The following is a 19274-nucleotide window of genomic DNA, read 5'->3' as shown; positions in this document are numbered from 1 at the left end:
ACGTCGTCAAATCGCAGTTCTTTCACATTCCTCTTCATTTGCGGAAGTAAAAAGAAGTCGCACAGAGTGAGGTCAGGTGAGTCAGGTGCATGGGAGAAGAGAGGCATGCTGTTTTTTGCCCCAAACGGGCCTGCTTAGATGGCTGTGTGAGCAGGTGTATTGTCTGTAGTGGCAAAAGCAGTTCCCCATCTGCCACAGATCAGAACTTTCTGTTGCACACTGTTGCACTATCTTTTCAGAACCTCTAACTAGAAAGCTTGGTGGAATGAAATCCAACTGCACTACAAGGGGACATTTTCATATGTTTGGGAAGTTGATGGACGTCTAGAATGAGGTTTGTCATCAATCAACATTTCATGTCTTTGAAACAAGAAAAACAGTTATACACTTGAGTTTTCCCCAGAGCACAGTCCTTGTAAGTTGTGTTCAACATCACAACTGTTTCTGTGGCATTTTTCCTAAGCAAGAAACAAAATTTCAGAGCTGCACACTGTTCTCTTAAATTGGCCATCACAAAAATGAGGGTTGAGCAACGCTGCTATGATGAAAAAATTCACTGAAACCAGAGAGACTTTTCTCAGGTGATGCCACGGGGTGCAGTAACTAAGAGTGGGTTGCTCGATGCTTGCCATAATGGGAAAAATATATACTATGAAAACTCCGCTCTGTCCAATTCTGTTGGTTTTTTTTTCAGGTACCCCCTTGCATGTTATGAACTTGTAGTAGAATGAAGAAATCTGTCTTAGAAGAAGTGCAGCCTGACTATTCCATAGAAATGAGGATAGCAAGATTTCATGTCACATGCTTTGGACGTGTCATCAGGGGGATCGATCCCTGGAGAAAGACAGCCTGCCTAGTAGAGGATCAGCAAAAAGAGGAAGCCCTTCCACAAGAAGGCTTGACATAGTCACTGCCACAATGGGCTCACGTATCTATCTCAATGACTGTGAAAATAGTGCAGGACCAGGCAGCGTTTGCTTCTGTCGTTCACAGGCTCAGTATGATTTAGGGAACAATCTTTCCCAGAGGCAGGAAGAGATACCAGATGGATACTTTTCTAGCTGAAATACTGAATCTGACTTAATTCCTCTTGGTGATGAAAGTCGGGGTACTTAAATGCATGACGTTTTATATCTATTTATCTACTTATATATCTACTTATTTGCCATTCTCTGGTTTTGTACATAGGTATAACTTTCTGGTGATGAGGGAGTTCCTTGGGAGTTTGGCTACCAAGGGATCACATAAATCTTTACCTCAAATTAGGGCCTAACATGTATGGGCATAAATTCACTCATTATCGAAGAATGTCAGTCAGCCAAATAAATTAGCTTGAGAGAAATGACTGATCTGACTAGGTATTAAAATGTTATTTTTGGTCTGTACATTTAAATGGAGATAGCTCTTCATAGACAGTAGTCATGTTTACTCCTTTATAGATTATGTAATAAAGGGTAGACCACATAGCATCCAAATGAGGATGCTCTAGGAGGGGAAGGGAGCTGTCAATAACTATGCCAGGCCAACACAGACCGGGACGATCAGACTGGGATGTGGAGTTACTCCAGATTACCTCTATGCAATGAAGCCATTCAAAGAGCGTTCCTATCCCCATGTTACAAATGGGAAGTTGGAGTAAGGACACAGCCAAAAGGAATGGAAAGAAAGGCAGGAGGTGGGAAGTAAGTAAGCGGCGAGGGCCTTTAGAAATCTTAAAAAGTTAAGGCTAGAAATGATGCACTTAGTCCAACTTGAGGAACATGAAGCAGTAAACAGAGAATGTTCAAGTTCTTCCCTCAGGGTTGCAGAGAAATTCTGTGCCGCTTGGCGTTTCCAATGGCTGTTTTTGGCAAGTAGCTCACCAGGCTTTTCTTCTGGTTTGGCTAGTATTTGGGTCTATTAGGCATTTGCACCACTCAGGAAGTTGGAGAAACCAGTGGTGTTGTCCAATTGTGTCTATTTTCCAATTGCACATGTTAAAAGGCTGACCGTATTTTTCACATTGTGTAATGCGATGTTCTCCACGATTCTTTCCCGGTGGTTTTGTTTATGTCCCTGTGTCCCTGGTAAGTTCCTTCTAAGCACAGACGATTTCTCATGAGTTTTCTCTCATGGAGTGCCTAGCAGAGCTCTGGCAACGTTTGGAGTGTTTCAGCCACTCTGGTTGGTTGCGGGGAGCCTGGAGGTGCTGTTTCTGGGCTCTCTGCTGGATGCTCTGGAATCTGAGGCAACCGCTGGACTGCGGGGTGGCAGAGTCTGCCTTTCTTGGTATTTCTTCCGTTCCGCCTTATCACTATGCTTGGGTAGGTGGGAGGCGGCTCTACCTTTCCCCTCACATGCATGCACCTCTCATATCCTATACATACATACAGCACCTGGTCCGTTAGCCCATGGTTGTCTTCATCTGTTCAAATCACAACTTTATTTTTCCCCAAGAAGACATCTTTATTAAGATGTCCTGTGCACGAACATTAAAATGTCAGTATAATCTAATTATGAGTCAAATGAGGCACAGTAACATTTACAACATTTGATAAATTTCCATCATTTGCAGGGCACTGATGACTGAATCCAGAAACGCCCTGACAGACTTGAAATACAAACCATTCTGTAGCTCTGTACAGCAAAGGCTTATGGGTGAAAGTACAGACTTTCATTTGGGGCTTGCAACCCCGTTGTAAATATAATTGCAAATATCTTCCAAGTTTTAGACTTTGTGCTAGGAAAGATTGCCACAGGATTACTATCTACGTAAAATAAAAAGGCAACCTCCCCCAGAACTCCAAACCTACCACCATTGAGTCAATTCTGACTCACAGTGAGCCTAGTGGACACCCCCTGGGTGTCCAGGGCTGTACACCTTTATGGGAGCAGACAGCTTTATCTTCACCTGACGGAAAACTCTGATTCAACCTGATGACCACGTGGTTAGCAGTGCAAAGACGAAGCCCTCGTGCTGCCAGGGGAGAGTGTTAACAGCCTCAGTTGAGACCTGTCTGGTTAGGATTCCCTTCTACATTTTCCCTCATCTCATTGGTTTTCCTCCTAGAACAACATTGGAGGAGACAAGAACAGATAAAATGAAAACAACAAAAAAGGAACTCGCTGTCAGAGTCAATGCTTTCTGCTACTGACCCAAGGGACAGAATAGAATTGCCCCCATGGGTTTCTGAGGCTGTAAATCGTTATGGAAGCAGAAAGCCTCATGAGGAGGAATTGGAGGTTCAGAACTGCTGACCTGGTGGTTAGCAGCCTGATGCAGAACCCATGACAGCACCGAAGAGCAGGTAGAGCCACACCTAAACGTTCTGCGTGCCAATCAAAGCAGTAAGAACCAGGATGGTGTGTAATGGAAAGTGTGGATAGCAGTCGGAGGTGTGGTTTTAGACAATTTGGGGCTGTTAGAGAAAATGGTAAGGGATCTATTTGAGGATGATCAGACTTATATCGCACATATCACCTACTCTTTAAAAGAGTTCTCTTTTTAAAAAGTAGTTTCTGAAAATGTGAAGGAGAGACTTCCTGTCCTATAACCTGTGAAGGAGATGAGAAGGTGAGAAGATACATAATCTATGACGGGATGTCTTCAAAACACTGTCTTCTGATATCTTCAAGGTGCGAAGAAATGATATTTGAAGACCTTCAAATATGGGGACAAGAACGAACCTTTTTAAGCTTGGAGGCAGGAAACATGCAGAGGGCAAAGGGCCGTGTTCTTTCACGACATCTGCGTGTCCATGAGCAGAGAGCCTGGGGAAGTGGCACCAGGTTTTTTATCCCCCGACAGAATCTGCTGTTCCATCCACATCCCACTGGGTGTTACGAAACAACACGATACAACTAGGGAAGGGAAATGAGCTCACCCCCTTTTGGCTTTGTCAGATTTAGGAAGATCAGACGACTTTAGCAACATCGGAGAGAGCGGATGACCACCAGGAAGGAAGGCGGGGAGAGTGTCAAAGTAGGGATGATGGCTGGGGTGCAGGAGGATGCGGTGGGGAGCCAGAAAAAGAATCAGAAGAGATGCTGGAGTGTTGAAATGGGGTCCATGCACAATTCCGTTTCAGAAATGGAATGCACAAGAATACCAGACATCTACAAAGGGAAGACTTGGAATTGGGTATTTACCAATCCTGAATTTTTCCTAACTAATGAAGCCCTGAGACTATGAGGGGATGGAAGCAAATGACCAACAAAGGGATAAAGAGATGGGGGAAGTATTGGTTGATACTCCCTAAATTTGCTAAGCCAAGGATACTATTTAATCTTCCACATTGGATCCTCCACTGTACCTTGATCTCTACCTGATTCCACTCACTCTTCTTGTTTTCTCTGTCACAGCTGTGAAGATCAGGGACTGTCCTTCATCTTTGCAATCTCCCAGAGTGCTGATAGCGAAGTGGGCAGTCGGTCAATACTTGAGTGTTAATGTAGAAGTGCTATTAAGAACAGCACTGAAATACTCTCATCTTTTTTATTCCCTGGGCATCAAGATTCACACCTTATATTCTATAGCTAGAAATGCTTACTTTGCCTTTGCTTTATCAAAGCCAAGGAACTTTGTTGATACAACCCTTTAAAAATATTCCAGTTTGAAAAAAAAAAAATTTCAGCGTTCATTTAGAGGGTAAGGAAATAGAATGTAGTAACCCAGGTGTAGTCCATTATTTTAAAAAGATATACAGGGGGTTCATTTTGATGAAAATGATTTCTCAATGGCCTGCTGTCCTAACTATTTTATCAACTAAAATGACTTTTTGCAAAGAGTTGTAGAGGACAGGGAGCAGGTATCAGGTCTGCTTTCCACTTCACCAGCTGGGTGCATAATTCTCAGCCCCTGAGCTCATCACAAGAGTAAGCAGATTTGTGATCCTCTGAGATCACGCACAATTTAAAACTTGCTATTCATACTTCAGATGATAAAGTTGGAAACGAGATACCAGCCGAATGCAGGAAACCAGCAGACCCTAAAAGGAAACACCAGGGACCCAAGCCTTCTCACTAGCGAGGTTGCGCCGCCCTTCGCGCAGGCTCTTATTAGACTGCGTATTGTCCTCGCTTTACATGCTCGTGCCAGTCAAATTCCTGATCTCTACCATGTGGAAGGAGGGGACCTGGAATATGGGGAGAAGGGTCACAACGAAGGCACGTGCACTCTCAAGAACTCTGTTTTCCAATACCGATAAATGAAATGATTTTAGAAGACCTTCAACATGCTATGGTGACACGTGTAGACATGCTATTTTCACGACTGGACTTCTAAATGGACCAACTCCATCGAGTGAGAAGGAAAGAGTCAGGCAAGAATGACGGGAGCCCAGGGATTTCAAGACTGTGAGTTGGAAGGGTTGGGCTGGTATTTCATTCAAGGTCCTAACTCTTCTGTGCCTTCATTCTAAGAACATATCTAAGTTTTAAATGTCAGGTTCGGTTCAACACATAAAATCCCCCAACATTTCTTCTTCTCAGTGGGTGGTTTATAAGCAGAACTAGCGACAGCAACAACAAAAATTCCAATTCTTCTCAGGGGCTGTGGGAAGAAAATAAAGTAGGAAATATGTTTTCAAATAAAAAAATGAACGCTTATTTTTAGAATCGCCAAGCTTTTTAGAGACTTTACACCAGCTGCCTTTACTGCTGAGATGTTTTTCCAGCTCAGCATATAAAACCATGCCAGATCATTTCAGCCTCAATCTACATCCTGACAGGACTTCACTTAGCAGTCACGTGCCCTTGTTTGATGGCCTCCACTTACGCCTACTTTCATAAAGGGCTCTCGATCTCTCATAGAGCTCATATGGGTCAGGCTTCCTTGGGTCAAAGGCCTCTGTTGAGTCAGGAAACGAGCTCCTGGGAAGGGCGGGTGGGAAGGGCAGGTTCTGCGGTATGGCCGGAGCAGATACACTGGTCTGAGGACTGCCTTGATTCTCCCATCGGTCCATGATCTGAAAAGTGTAGAGATGAGAGACAATGATTGGCACATCATTCTTTCTTGCTATTTCCCCGGTTACATCCCACAACACTCACCTGTAGAGTTAAACCTCTGTTCACTGTGGGTGTTTCTCCCACGAAACGTTAAAAATGTGGGTACAAGTGCCTTGATGTGAAATATGCGAACGTGATATGGTAGACATAAAGCAGTGCGTGGCTTTGATATAACCTGTCACTTACTTGCTGGAAATCTTCAGCATATCATAGACTATCTCTGAATCTGTTTTTTCTCTATATAAAATAAAGATCACGTATATCACAACATAACTTCTGTGTGATGCATGCTATTATTTGTTTCATCCTCAAGAAGGTCCTGATATAGGACATGAGTTTTCACCCTAACAGAAGACGACAGTCTGCAAGTATCCATGTTACACCTGTGCATATCTCAACCTGGACAATGAACCATTTCCATACAGTTTATAAGCAATTATACAATTACCTGGATTTTATTACTTGCTCAAAGTCTTCAATTAAGACCCATTTACTGCTATCTGGTGGCTTCTCCCCCCAATTCCTGCACTTGCTATTGCTATTATGATAATTTATTAAAAATCTATAGAGCAGCAGTTCTCAACCTGTGGGTTGTGACCCCTTTGGGGAGGTGTCAAACGACCCTTTCGCAGGGGTTGCCTGATTCATAACAGTAGCAAAATTAGAGTTATGAAGTAGCAATGAAGATAATGTTATGGTTGGGGGGTCACCACATGAGGAACTGTATGAAAGGGGCGTGTCATGCTGAAGGTGGAGAACCGCTGGTGTAGAGTAATTCCAAGTTTACAACGCCCTACCTTTGACGCTCGCCACAGCATCATGCAGTACAGAACATGAGCACCAACCAATGCTACCTTTTAACCAGAGAGGCCACCAAGGATCATTGGCGTCACCTATTGGCACCACCAGTTATCACTTCATCCAACAATCAGTCAAATCACACTCAATTGCCTTTCTGCTTTAAATGATACTGCTATGCCTCCAATTCAATTAGGTTCCCTTATGGCTTAAATTTCTACACAAGAGTGGTTTATTGAAAGTTTGGTCTTTTCACCAACCCCTATTGTTCATGTATATAGTGCTCAGTCACTTAAGGTTTTAATCTGTATAAGTCAACAATTCAAGTATTATAGTCTGAAGCTAGCCTAAACTTGTATAATTTCCTTTTCTCAAATTAATGACTCTATCAAGAGAATTACCTTATTCCCCAGGGGAATGATTTATAATGTTTTCTATCATAAAATGATACAAATGCCTCTAACATGAACCAGAGACATATATAAGCCACAGAGAGATGAATGGGTTTTAGACTCACAATCTAAACCTAGTCCCATGTCCCAATCAGTTCTTGGGACACAGCCCTGTTCGATGCTCACCTTCATGGAGAGATCATTGAAGACATAAGGAAAAGGGTGGAGAAGAAACCAGATGGTGCCCGGCTATCAGAAAAACTAGTACCCGAGGCCTTACATGCTTGTCTTCAAATAAACAGACATCTAAGTGAGGTATCAACTAAGTACACATGGAGGAAGCACACATCTGATGGTGAGAATAGTAGCAGAGTTTAAATTGTGTACCCTGTTTGCAAGAGGCGACGGATAACAGCGGAAGACCCAAATCCATCTGCAGGGTGCCACCATGGATTTCATCTCAGATGAACCCTCTCTGACCCTAGTGAGGGTTGTGAATATTCCTGCACCATACAGAGAACATGGAATGCCCTATCACTTAATCGCCCCTTTAGCCCATTTTAAAGCCGTTTAGGTTTTTAATGTTTTCTGTTTTCTCATTCATTGAGGTTTTTCCTATTTTTTGTTCATTTTCTATGATTTTTATGATTGTGTTTTGTTTTGTATATTTTTCCTGTATGTAAATCCAGGATAGTAGATCTACAGAGACAGTAACTGGATAAGGGGCCTGCTGAGGGAGTATGGGAGGAAATGGGGAGCGAACAACCAGGCGGATGAGAAATAAATGTTCTGAAATTGATTATGGTGATGATTGCACAAATCTTCTTAATATGAGTGAATGATTAAAATGTATCCTATGTGAACTATATACTAATAAAACTACTTTAAAAGAAATCAAAACCCCATGGCTTCATCTTATTTTGCTTTAGACAACAATGAACTATTGTCCAAGCTTTCATCTGAACAAGCTTCTATGAAACCACCACGGCCGGGGCCCAAGTCCATTCCCTCAAATTAAGCAAAGGCACAGAGCAGGTACAATGGCTTTTCTGAGGTCCAACCCTGTCTATGGTAGACTGAGTCAGAACTAACTATTTACCAAAGCTTGCTTGCATAATAGCATACTAGGCAGTAAGGAGATCAGTGGTCAATTTGGTGAGAGTTCTAGCTAACATTTCTTGTTCAGTGGGACTTTTGCTGAGACTCAGTAGCAGTCTTCACATATGCGCTTCATGACGCAACTGATGGCAACAGCCACATAGGGAACTATTCTGGGTTCCTTAGGCTCTCCGCTCCGGGTGACATTGCTGAGACCTGGAAGACCGCACGTGTGGTTGAAGAAGATATCCTTTCTAATTGTTCACTTTAACGAAACCCAGGCACCAGGCAGAGGGTTTTTTTTTGTTTTTTTTTTTTGCCATGGCTTTTGCTCTTCTGTTTCTAAACATAAAAGTGTTACATTCTGAAAAGTAAAGTAGATATATGGTCAGAATAGCTTAGTATTCCACTTGTCCTCCAAAGGCCTCAGCAAGTGCCTCTTTCTTTCTCCCATCTCCCACTGGGGGGTATTTGATACCCACATGTCTTGCCAGGTCTATGTATTGTTCATGTACAATCATTGGAGCAAGCATGCTTCAGGTGAAATATTAGTATTTCTAAAACACAATCTTGAAAGTACAAAACCAATAATGCTATGGGCACTGTTTGGGAAAGTTTCTGTGGCAGATTGACAAATTCTACCATTTCTATAGTACAGAGATCGGGGATTAGTCAAGAGCTCAGTTCATGCTTAGTGAAGTATTCACAGTCTCTTGCTGTGACATTCATCAACCCTTGAGCCACTCTGTCAGGGTTTCTTAAAAGACTGTGGAGTAGAAAATCACTGTGCCATGAGCGCTATCGAAAAAGAGGACTCACAGCCCATCCCCCAACCGGAGTTGCTTGCTAGATGTGACCCAGAAGACAGGGGATCGAACCACTGCCCTGGGGTGAGGGGGTCACACTGCTCATGAGGGTTGGTGGGCTGACCTGAGTACACTTTCTGCAGGCGGTTCTGTTGATTTCTCCCTACTTTCTTAGACAACCTGTTCTCTGGAGTTGTGCTAGTCAACTGGGACGTAGAATGAGTACTTGTTCCACTCCACCTCCAAGAACTTCCTGGGTTCTTAACATGTCCCCTGGCCCAGGGCCATGGACCTTATCTGCATAACTGCCTGGCCTTGACTCATTCATTACCATCCTAGGTTTGTGCTAACGACTAGGCTTTTACCTCTCATCATGCCTTATGATTGAGTCTCTCCTTTCCAGTGCCAGAAGTGTTCATAGGATGAGAATAAGACATGCGCTTCATTAGGATAAGAGAAGAATGGAAACAGCTCTGGATCTGGGAGCAGACATATCTCTGCTGACTTAGGTGAATGACTGACTGACAGGAATCCCTGAAATCTCACAGTCAGTAAAACAGATGGGCATGTAGACCACAAAGGGGTATCAGTCCGTAAAACAAGAAAAGCCTAGTCAAGGTTATGGTTATTATTATTTTTTAAATTTCAGTTTCTGATTCCTGGGGAAGAGCAGAGAGTGTAGAAAGCTTCTGAGGAAGGTGAGATTCCCCACCCCACCTCTGTAAAATACTCTGTTTAGAATCTGTTTTCTTCTCATTGGAACTGAGGGTATCTGAACCCCTCCTTCTGTGAGCTCAGGACAGGCTAGGGAGATGAAGGCATTGGGCTTGATTCTGGGTCCTTTCCAGAAGCATTACAACATTATGTGTTAAACAGGAAGTGATCTGCTTGACCTTGTTGGCTTAAGATGTGGATTGGAAGGACAGAAGAGGGTCAGGAAACGATCCAGTAACAGAAGGACATAAGGTCTCACTCAGGATCATATTTCCATAGCCTGAGCAAGGATGTCATGCATCCTCTTCAGAAGAGAGAGTTGTACATCCATATACCATGGACATATAAATATGTACTTCTGCTTATCAGTCATACATGTTTATTTAATTAGTATGGTTTATTTATGAAGGTTTTATGCACAGACCACCTGTTTGATATCTGACAGTTCTTCGTAGTGTTGAGCCCTTACCCTTTAGAGATACTTCCCTAGGCCTGGAGTTCCAGCCTGGATGAACTCACAGAATCTTCACAATATGCAAAGAAGAGTATTAATATCATCACCAGTTTCTAGGTGTGGACTTTGAGAAACTGATAGCCTCAGCAGTTAGTTCAATTAGTTAAAATAGCTAGTAAGGAGAAGAACATAGGTTCGAACCTAGGCAGAACCTACCCCTAAACAATTATGCCAAACTGCATGATGTTATTTCTTAGCCTGGATGGTTTCATGAAGACATGTGAAGGATACTAAATCAACAATCCACTCTCTTCACTCAGCCCAGGACCTGGAGGTCCAAGCCTTAGATTTTGGAGGGGGGCATACGTTGAGGATTAATCTTAAATTGATTTCTAGAGAGCCCTTTTTTAGAATTATTGAGCATGGATGTAATTACTACAATGGCAGTCATGCTGTAATTACAGCAAAAGGCATAATTTCTATTAATGTGGCACATGTAAGGAAATCATTAGATTGCATAATTGTAGCACCATGATGAGGTTACAAGGTTCCTTGTTAAATTAGGTAAAGACGTGTATAACCACAAAGTACACATTTAAGGGTGATGGTAAAAAGAGAGGAACTATTTAGACTTTGTTCAAGGTAACCCAAATTTCATTTCAAACATTTAAAAGTACCTCTTTTCAGAATTACATCTCTCGCTAAGTAGCTTATAAGCCCAGACAGCATCGGGTTTGCCATCTGAGGTTCTCTGTGGACAAGGTGAAGCAAACCCTAAATGCAGTATGCGTCCCCTAAACATCTCCAGCTCCTGCTTGTGCATCTCAGTTGGAAAGAAGCTGGATCTCAGGCAGCTTTGATATGGCTTCAAAGTATCTTCTTTTCACAAGTTCTCAAGTCGTGTTTAAGAGATGCTAGTTAATTAAGACAGTTATTGACCTCGGAATCTAGGCCAAATTGTAATGAGCAGGCGCACATTCCCTCAGGAAAAGGAACAGGAGAAGGCAGACGATGAGCTGAGGACTCTCTTAGTCGCCGACTAAACGAGGGACCACCGAAGTTTCAAATCCTTGGGGTAAGGAGTAAATAAAAGGAGGGGAGCAAACAATGTCCTTTCTAGAAACGCATCGTGGAGTTTTGTTTTTGACTTGAATTGCCATGCCACACAGGGTTCTTCTATGTGTGGACAGGAGACCGTTCAGAAAAGGGTAGAGTATTCATAAAATAGAATCCTAGCAAATCAATTCAAGCTTACGGCAAGTTAAGGTCATCTACAGCTACTTAGTCAACTTGCCTACGTCACAAAAATCTTCTTAGTATTTATCAATCTATCAACCTCCTACAAACGGATACAAATGACCGGATGGTTCAGGAAAACTACAGCCAAGGAAGGTTGGTGATGGCCAAGCCCGCCAGTATCTAAACAAGACATCGACACATCATTTTGATTGTGATTAGGTTTAGAGGAAAATATAAAAGGGGCTACTAAAAGTTTATGGAAAAATGGAATTAAAAGATAATGGAATTTGTCTACCAATACTTTAACCCCCCTTCATCTATATTACTCACACATGGACATACATATATATTTAGTTCTAAATACATTTTAAAACGCACGGACCACACTTAAATTTCAGGTCAATAATTATGGGCCTATATGAATTTATATTTTTATAAAATGTTTTAAAATCATATTATACAACTATAGTAATTCTGATTGGGGAAAACAAAAGTTTCCTTATAGCAAAGTAAGATGCATTATTCCTGCCTTTGTGGAAACCTAGAATTAAGAAGAAGTATATGTATATTTGGTCACCACAGAATCTCAGAGGTGATGGGACTTTGAGACCTTCACTGGAATGCTTCTGAAATGGGATTGCTTTAATAACTATAAATAAAGACGTATAACAATTCCAACTTACAGGCTTTGGAGTTTTCCATGGAGAAAAGAAACCTGTAAGAAAGAAAACAAAATTTCAACTTAGAAAACATGCCATGCTACCACGATGGGTGGCATAATATTCAGATAATTGCAATTCACTTTAAATTATTCAACAGCAAACAGTAACACACACCATGCTGCCTGGCTGCACAGTTTGCTTTGGTTTGAAATACTTTCATGGGCATTATCGTTTGGATTCTAAAATCAATGTCCTTGTTCGGTAACGAAGGGCTCGGCAGCATGGAGGGGTCGTGTGAGTGGCTGTGTGGCAGTCTATCCACAAGGCCTGGCAGTCTATCCGCAAGTCTCTATGGATTTCTGCCATGTAGTCTTCGCTTGAAGGAGAGTCCGTTGCCATCCAGTCGGTTCTGACCAATAGTGACCCTCTCAGACTAGGTAGACCTGCTCTATAGGGTTTCTGAGATCTTACATCTTTAAGACTGCAGACAGCTTCATGTTTCTCCCTCCGTGGCTGGTGAGTTTGAGCAGCCAATTTTGGAGTTAACAGCCTGGTGCCATCAGGACTCCTTAGCTTCTGGGAGGGTGTACAGAAATGCAGTGTGGTTTTTTTTAAGGTAAATATCTTTACTTAAAATGACCAGCGATTCTATTCTGCTTTCTCACTCACTGACATGGAGTCAATTCCAACTAGTAAGCCCAAAAGACAGGGTAGAGCTGTCTTGGTGGGTTTCTGAGACCACAACTACTTATGGGAGTCGAAAGACCCCTCTTTCTCCCACAGAGCAGCTGCGGGTTTCCAATAGCTGACATTGTGGTTAGCAGCCAACATGCATCTGCTACACCATGAAGACTGCTTTATGTAGTCAAAGATCAATCAGCAAGCTTTCATTATGTCTAGACGATTCTTAGCATTTAAAATAATTTATAGACCTATAATAAGCACCATATGCTCTTCTACATTTCTATGTGACTCAAATCTTCCCTTAGTGGCCAGAATTAACTTGATAGAAGTGGGTTTTGTACTTCAATGTTAGCACAATGTTTTGCTAGAAGACCAAACTTTTGCTAATTGAAATCAATCTTTTATAATCAAAACCACATCTTCCCCTCCCTGGCAGTGATTGTATTCTTTTTAGTATCACAACTAATGTGACGATTGAGCTGACCACGCTGGAATACAAATGACCATTGAGAAAGTTAAAAGCTAAATTTCTCTGTCTCTTTTTAATCATATGGAATTAGTTTCTAAAAGGGAAGTGCTGAAGAGGAAAAGTAATAACAGACATTCTACTCTGATTTGAAGATTTCTCTTGTTCAAGAAGCCAAATATTAACTATTAAAAGCTTGCCAAGTACAGTGCAATGTAAAATTGTCTTTCCAGGCTACAAAAGGACGATCATCAATGCAAACTCCACTGAAGTGACCGCTGTAGAGTGCATGTTGATGCTTGGCAGGCAACCTTACAGACAGAGTAGAACGCCCCTTTGGGTTTCTGAGGTTGCACATCTTCACGGGAGTAGAAGTCATCATGCTTTCCCACTGAGCAGATGGTGGTTTCAAACTGCTGCCCTTGTGGTTAGTAGCTCAGCACACCCCCCACGATGGCACCAGGACTGCTGTCGTCATTGCATTGCCCCTTTAATTTAAATCTCACAGGTGGCTGCAGGTGAGTGGAGGGCCAAATTATTAAGAGTCCTGCCAGAAGTATCATGATACTTCAATTATGTTAAGATTTGTCAACAGATGGTCTTTTAAGTGTCTCCTCTTCTCAGGGCTGTTGATAAAGTGTTGAACTAACTATCAGGTCGCCGACTACTATAAACCCAGAAACTCTAAAGCGGGTGGCTGTGAGTGGGAATGAACTCGAGGGCAGGCACTTTCAGTTTCTTCTCTTCATAATCCCTATGATATCTAGCTTCCTCTAGCCACTGGCCTTTTCTGCAGTTGAAATGTCTTTCCTATATGCATATAGAATACATGATGTCCAGTGTTGATAGAATTATACCAAATGAAAATGTGATATGAAAAACTTCCACAAATTTTGTTTAATATCGGGACATATTAAAAACTGAAACAATGGGTCATAGCAAATACCTACAGAAATGAGAACACAAATGCTCTAGTCACTTAGACAATTTAACTCAGGCATGGTCGGAATACTAGTTGTGCCTCAATGCACTGCTGTGAAGATTGACATTCATTGTAAAGATCAACTTTTGGGGAGCTCAGTAACCATCAATCTTAGGAAGTTGGGAGAATTTCCTTTCTTTCTGTCACATACTCTATGTATTCTTATCTCTATTACCAACCAGTGAAAATAACTGTTCAATGTGTGACTTAATTATAATTTACTTTTAAGGATTTAATTTGGCGCGTGTGGGGCAGCTGAGATGAATATATATATATATATATATATATATATATATATATATATATTCTTGACTTATTTTGTAAAATGCCAGTAACAACAATTTTATGAGTTAAGAAATGAAAATAAAACTTACTCTACTGGCCAATTAAGCATTATTTTCATTAAAGGCCAACATTTATTTACTGTTGTGTAAAATTGCCTGGAACCGTTCTTCGGAGAGAAGATGTCATTGACACATTCTCACAGTGCCCACACATTTCATGAATTGTCTGTGCTTTCTAGGTTTTCAGCATTTGCTCCTGTATCCTTGGCAGGTGCTGGGAGTTTCTTAGACATGGAAACTGATGACTTGAAAATGTTTTCTCTATTATGGAACTCTCATCTCCACATGAGACATCATCTTATAGATGGTTATTTCTCCAGAGAAATCATCGCACCCGTCAGCAGCTATGGTGCTAGAACTAAATCAGCGTTATAATGGATATTGGTAAAGAACAAACATGGAGGGTGTTGTTTAATTTGACCACCTTTTATCACTTTGGCTTTCCACTCTCCAAAGGTGGTTTCATCCACTGGCATGTGGACTTCAAATCACTGACATATCCTGCTTGACGACTCCCATTTTCTAGACCATTTCTAGTGTTGAGTGGGGCCCCTGAAACTCAGGTGCCTGAAGTATTAGCTGCCTACAAAGAAGCTGATTGCTGCAGAATCGCAACATTAGGCAATAAAGAAATAATCTCAGAATAGATTCCTTCACAGAAAAGGACTTATCTGATGCTTTGTATTTCTTGGGCCAATTTACAATGTGCCCCAAACACTGAAAGTAAGATGAACGGAAATCACCTACTTTAGATATTCTATTTGGGCCAGAAGATTTTCGACATAATTAAGCCAAGCTTGATTGTAAGAACTACAGAAATGATACTAGCATTTCAGTCAAACTATTATCCACTCAAAATATAACACACATACACACACAAATGGGGGTGGGGAGTGGATCCTTCTAGAAAAACTAGTTTGTCCTAATTAAAAGTTTGAAAACACCATTGACATTAAAAATAAAAACAAAACTTCTAAGTCCATTAAAAGACATGCCGGTGATTTTATTGGAATTACTTCTGTAAGTCTTCTGGTAGAAGAGAGGGGCAAGAAGCAAGATAAGACATCTGAGATACAGAAAGTTTTTCAGAGACGTGTTGTGGGGGTGATGTTGCCTATGCTCCACGTGGGGGAGGCTTTCTTTTTTGGCAAAATTCTTTAGAAACTTCTTCCTAAGCTTTGTTCTCCTTCTTAACCCACTAACCACAGGGACTCTATTTCCCTTCCCTTCCAGAAACCATTACATGGTGATTCATATACTTGTCTTTCCCTGTTCTAAGCATTTTACTAGGCTTGCTTTGCTGAGATTATTAATTTTTGGAATTCTCATCACCCATTTCCTCTGAGAAACAGCAACAGAGATACAATTATTTCCTGCATCTTTCAGAGCCAAGGTAGTTATTTTTGTAATACCAAGTTCATGAGGAAATAAAGTTTTCTTTGAAGTCATATAGTAACACCTTTCCCCTTATATTTTTGTTTATTTCTATTCTTTCTGTGACACACTTCTCTAGAAAGCTGAATTTTCCATCCCTCCTGCCCTCCTTTCTCTGCCTCACAGCCCCCCTCCCCACCTCCCCCAAAATTCACTGTCATTGAGTTGATTCTAACTCATAGCAATCCTCTTAGGGCAAGTTACAACTGCTTCTGTGGGTTTCCTAGATGGTAAATTTTTCCCAGGAGTAGAACGCCTCACCTATCTTCTGCAGAACAGTTGGTGGTTTAAAACTGCTAACCTTGTGGTAAGCAAACTACTATAGCACCAGGGCCATGCATACATCTCAGCCTGAGCACTTGAGAATGCATTTGCTAAGACTCCCCTGGCCAGCCCCAGGGAATGACAGTCTTATCCTCGGGAACTTGCTTGGGTGCAACCTTGATGAACACAGGGTTCCAGGGACACATGGTCATGAGCCCTGACTACCTTGGTATGAAGATCCTTAGTCAATCTTGTGAGTCCATTTTCCAATCTTCAATAATGTACAAATCCCAGTCATGATCCCTTTACTGCTTCTGTAGTCCTTCTGCAACTTTGATGAATTCATCTGCTGCCAATCCTGTTCCCCAAGTTCTATTTAAATGGTGCAATCCTTGGACACCAATCCTTGGACACCATTATGACCTTATGTTGATCGTCTCTCTCATCTGATGATGTGTCTTTGTTCAATTTGAGACTTCATAAATAAGTCTCTATAGATTTTCATGGAGTTCTGGTGGTATAGTGGTTACTAGTTGGCTGCAATCCACGTGGTTGTCAGTTTGAAACCACCACCAGCTTCATGGGGAAAATAGGAGGCTTTCTGTTTCCATAAACAGTTACAGTCTTCAACCCACAGTCTTGGAAACCCACAGTCAAACCTACATTGACCCCATAGCAATGAGTAATAGATTAGAAGACATTCATTCAACTGTGTGGATCACAACAAATTAAGGATAGCCTTGATCAAAATGGGAATTCCAGAACACTTCATTGTGGTCACATGGGATCTGTGGATGGATCAAGAAGCAGTTGCATGAACAGAATACGGGAATACTGAATAGTTTAAAATCAGGAAATTTGTTCATCAGGGTTGTATCCTCTCACTACACTTATTCAATCTGAATGCTGAGCACATCGTCAGGGAAGCTGGATTCTGTGAAGAAGAGTGCAGCAGCAAGATTGGAGGAAGGCTTCCTAATAACCTGCGATATGCAGATGAAAGGGAAGGAGATTTGAAGCACTTGCCAATGAAGATCAAGGATTGCAGCTTTCAGATTACAACTCAACATAAAGAAAACAAAACAGAACAATAGAAAGTGGGTGAAGAGAGATGTCAGACAGGGCAAAATATGACAAAATAATAGTTTATAAATTATCAAGTGTTCATGAAGTGGGGAGGGAGGGGAAAAATGAGAAGCCAATGTCAGGCGCTTAGGTGGAGCGCAAATGTTTCGAGAATGATGATGGAAATGAATGTACAAATGTGCTTTACACAGTTGATGTATGTATGGATTGTGATAAGAGTTGTATGAGCCCCTAATAAAATGATTTTAAAAAAAGAAAAAGGAAACAGTATGGATTACAACCTAATGTAAAGAAAAATCTTCACCACTGGACCAATAGGTAACATCATGATAGATGGATAAGAGATTGAAGTTGTCAAAGATTTCTTCTTCTTTGGATCCACAGTCAATGCTTGTAGAGATCAAGAGATCAAACAATGCTTTGAACTGGGTAAATCTGCTGCACAAGACCTATTTAAAGTGCTGAAAAGCAAGGAGGTTACTTTGAGGACTAAAGTGTTCCTGACCCAAGCCAAGGTGTTTTCAATTGCTTCATATGCATGGAAAAATTTAACAATGGATAAAGAAGACTACAGAAGAATGACTGCATTTAAATGATGGTGCTGATGAAGACTATTGGAACAGACTTCCAGAAGAACAAATAAATCTATCTTGAAAGATGTACAGCAAGAATGCTCTTTAAATGTCAGGATAGCAAGATTTTCTCATGTACTTGGGAGACCAGTCCCTGCAAAAGGAAACCATGTTTGGTACAGCATTAGGCCAGTGAAAAAGAGGAAGGCCTTTGACAAGATTGATCAATACAGTTGCTGCAACAATGGCCTCAAACCTAAGAACAACTGTGAGCATGGCACAGGAGCCTGCACAGGCAGTGTTTCCTTCTGTTGCACATAGCTTCGCTATGAGTCGTGACCGGCTCAACCCAACATAACAACATAGAGTCAGATTGAATCTGGGGTCTAGGGCCATACCACCCTAAATTTGTTCAATCTTGTCTGCATCTGGGGTCTCTTTTTTTCAGTTAGAACATAGAAATATATATTTAATCCTAAACCTTAAAACCACTAAAGCAAAAGACTTCAAGGTACATAGTATAAGGTCATTGATTCAGGAGTAAAGGCAAAAGAAAGTAAGATCAAAAATGTAGATGCATCTAATAAAGAAATCTAGGTCTATACATATGAAGTATAAATTTGAAGTATATCTCTAATATCTATAGTTTTTGGGGTCAGAGAGAAGAATGAAATACAGCTCCACCACACCTTACCTTGGCCCATTGTGTGTGTGGACCTGGCTGAATCAACTCCACAGTAATGCTTGGCTTTTAGAAATTATCACTAAATGGAAGATGGCAACAGAGTAACACCTACAAGATGGACTCCGCAGAAATCAGCCCAGGAGAGTTGCTTAGAGAGAAATTCAACACTGCTGGAATGCAGGCGGAGCATCATAAAGATAAGTAGGCACAGACCCACAAGGTTTTGAGGGGCTGGGAGCTTTTGGTTTACCACAGTGGATGGCAAAGGCTTGACCTCAACCCTGCCATTGTTTCGGCCAGAGCTGGGACTATTTGGAGCTTGTGCAAGGACTTAATCTCAACATAGCTACAGCTTGCCACTGCCCCAGGGCAGGGACTAAACCATTGCAGCCCCACTGGCAGGGATCGGGCCTCAGCTACATTGTTACTTTTGTTTCCTTCTCTTCTCTCTATCCCCCCACAGTCTCGGTGGGCTTACTTAAAAATTTTTTTTCTTCTCTTTGTCTCTTCCCTGTTCTCTCACACTCCACTGCAGACCTCCAGCCACCCCCCTTAGCCTAGGGCATTTACGTCTGCCTGGCACCCAGTTAGGTGACACCCTATGAAGCT

The 19274-nt window shown here is 41.6% G+C and overlaps 1 protein-coding gene across 1 annotated transcript in view; it reads right to left on the bottom strand.

Annotated features, from left to right (window-relative positions):
• The window catches only part of MAGI2 (membrane associated guanylate kinase, WW and PDZ domain containing 2), a 1549501-nt gene that overhangs the window by 203553 nt on the left and 1326674 nt on the right, over window positions 1-19274 (bottom strand). Inside the window, exons 11-12 of the mRNA XM_075558486.1 lie at window positions 12170-12201; window positions 5756-5945 (exon numbers count right to left, since the gene is read on the bottom strand). Coding sequence (XP_075414601.1) covers window positions 5756-5945; window positions 12170-12201 — 222 coding nt within the window. The remainder of the gene's footprint in view (window positions 1-5755; window positions 5946-12169; window positions 12202-19274) is intronic.

This window comes from Tenrec ecaudatus, chromosome 9 (assembly GCF_050624435.1).
Source record: "Tenrec ecaudatus isolate mTenEca1 chromosome 9, mTenEca1.hap1, whole genome shotgun sequence".
In the NCBI taxonomy this organism is placed as follows: domain Eukaryota; kingdom Metazoa; phylum Chordata; class Mammalia; order Afrosoricida; family Tenrecidae; genus Tenrec; species Tenrec ecaudatus.
Note: the sequence above shows the minus strand (reverse complement) of the source record. Positions and strands in the feature narration are given on the sequence as shown.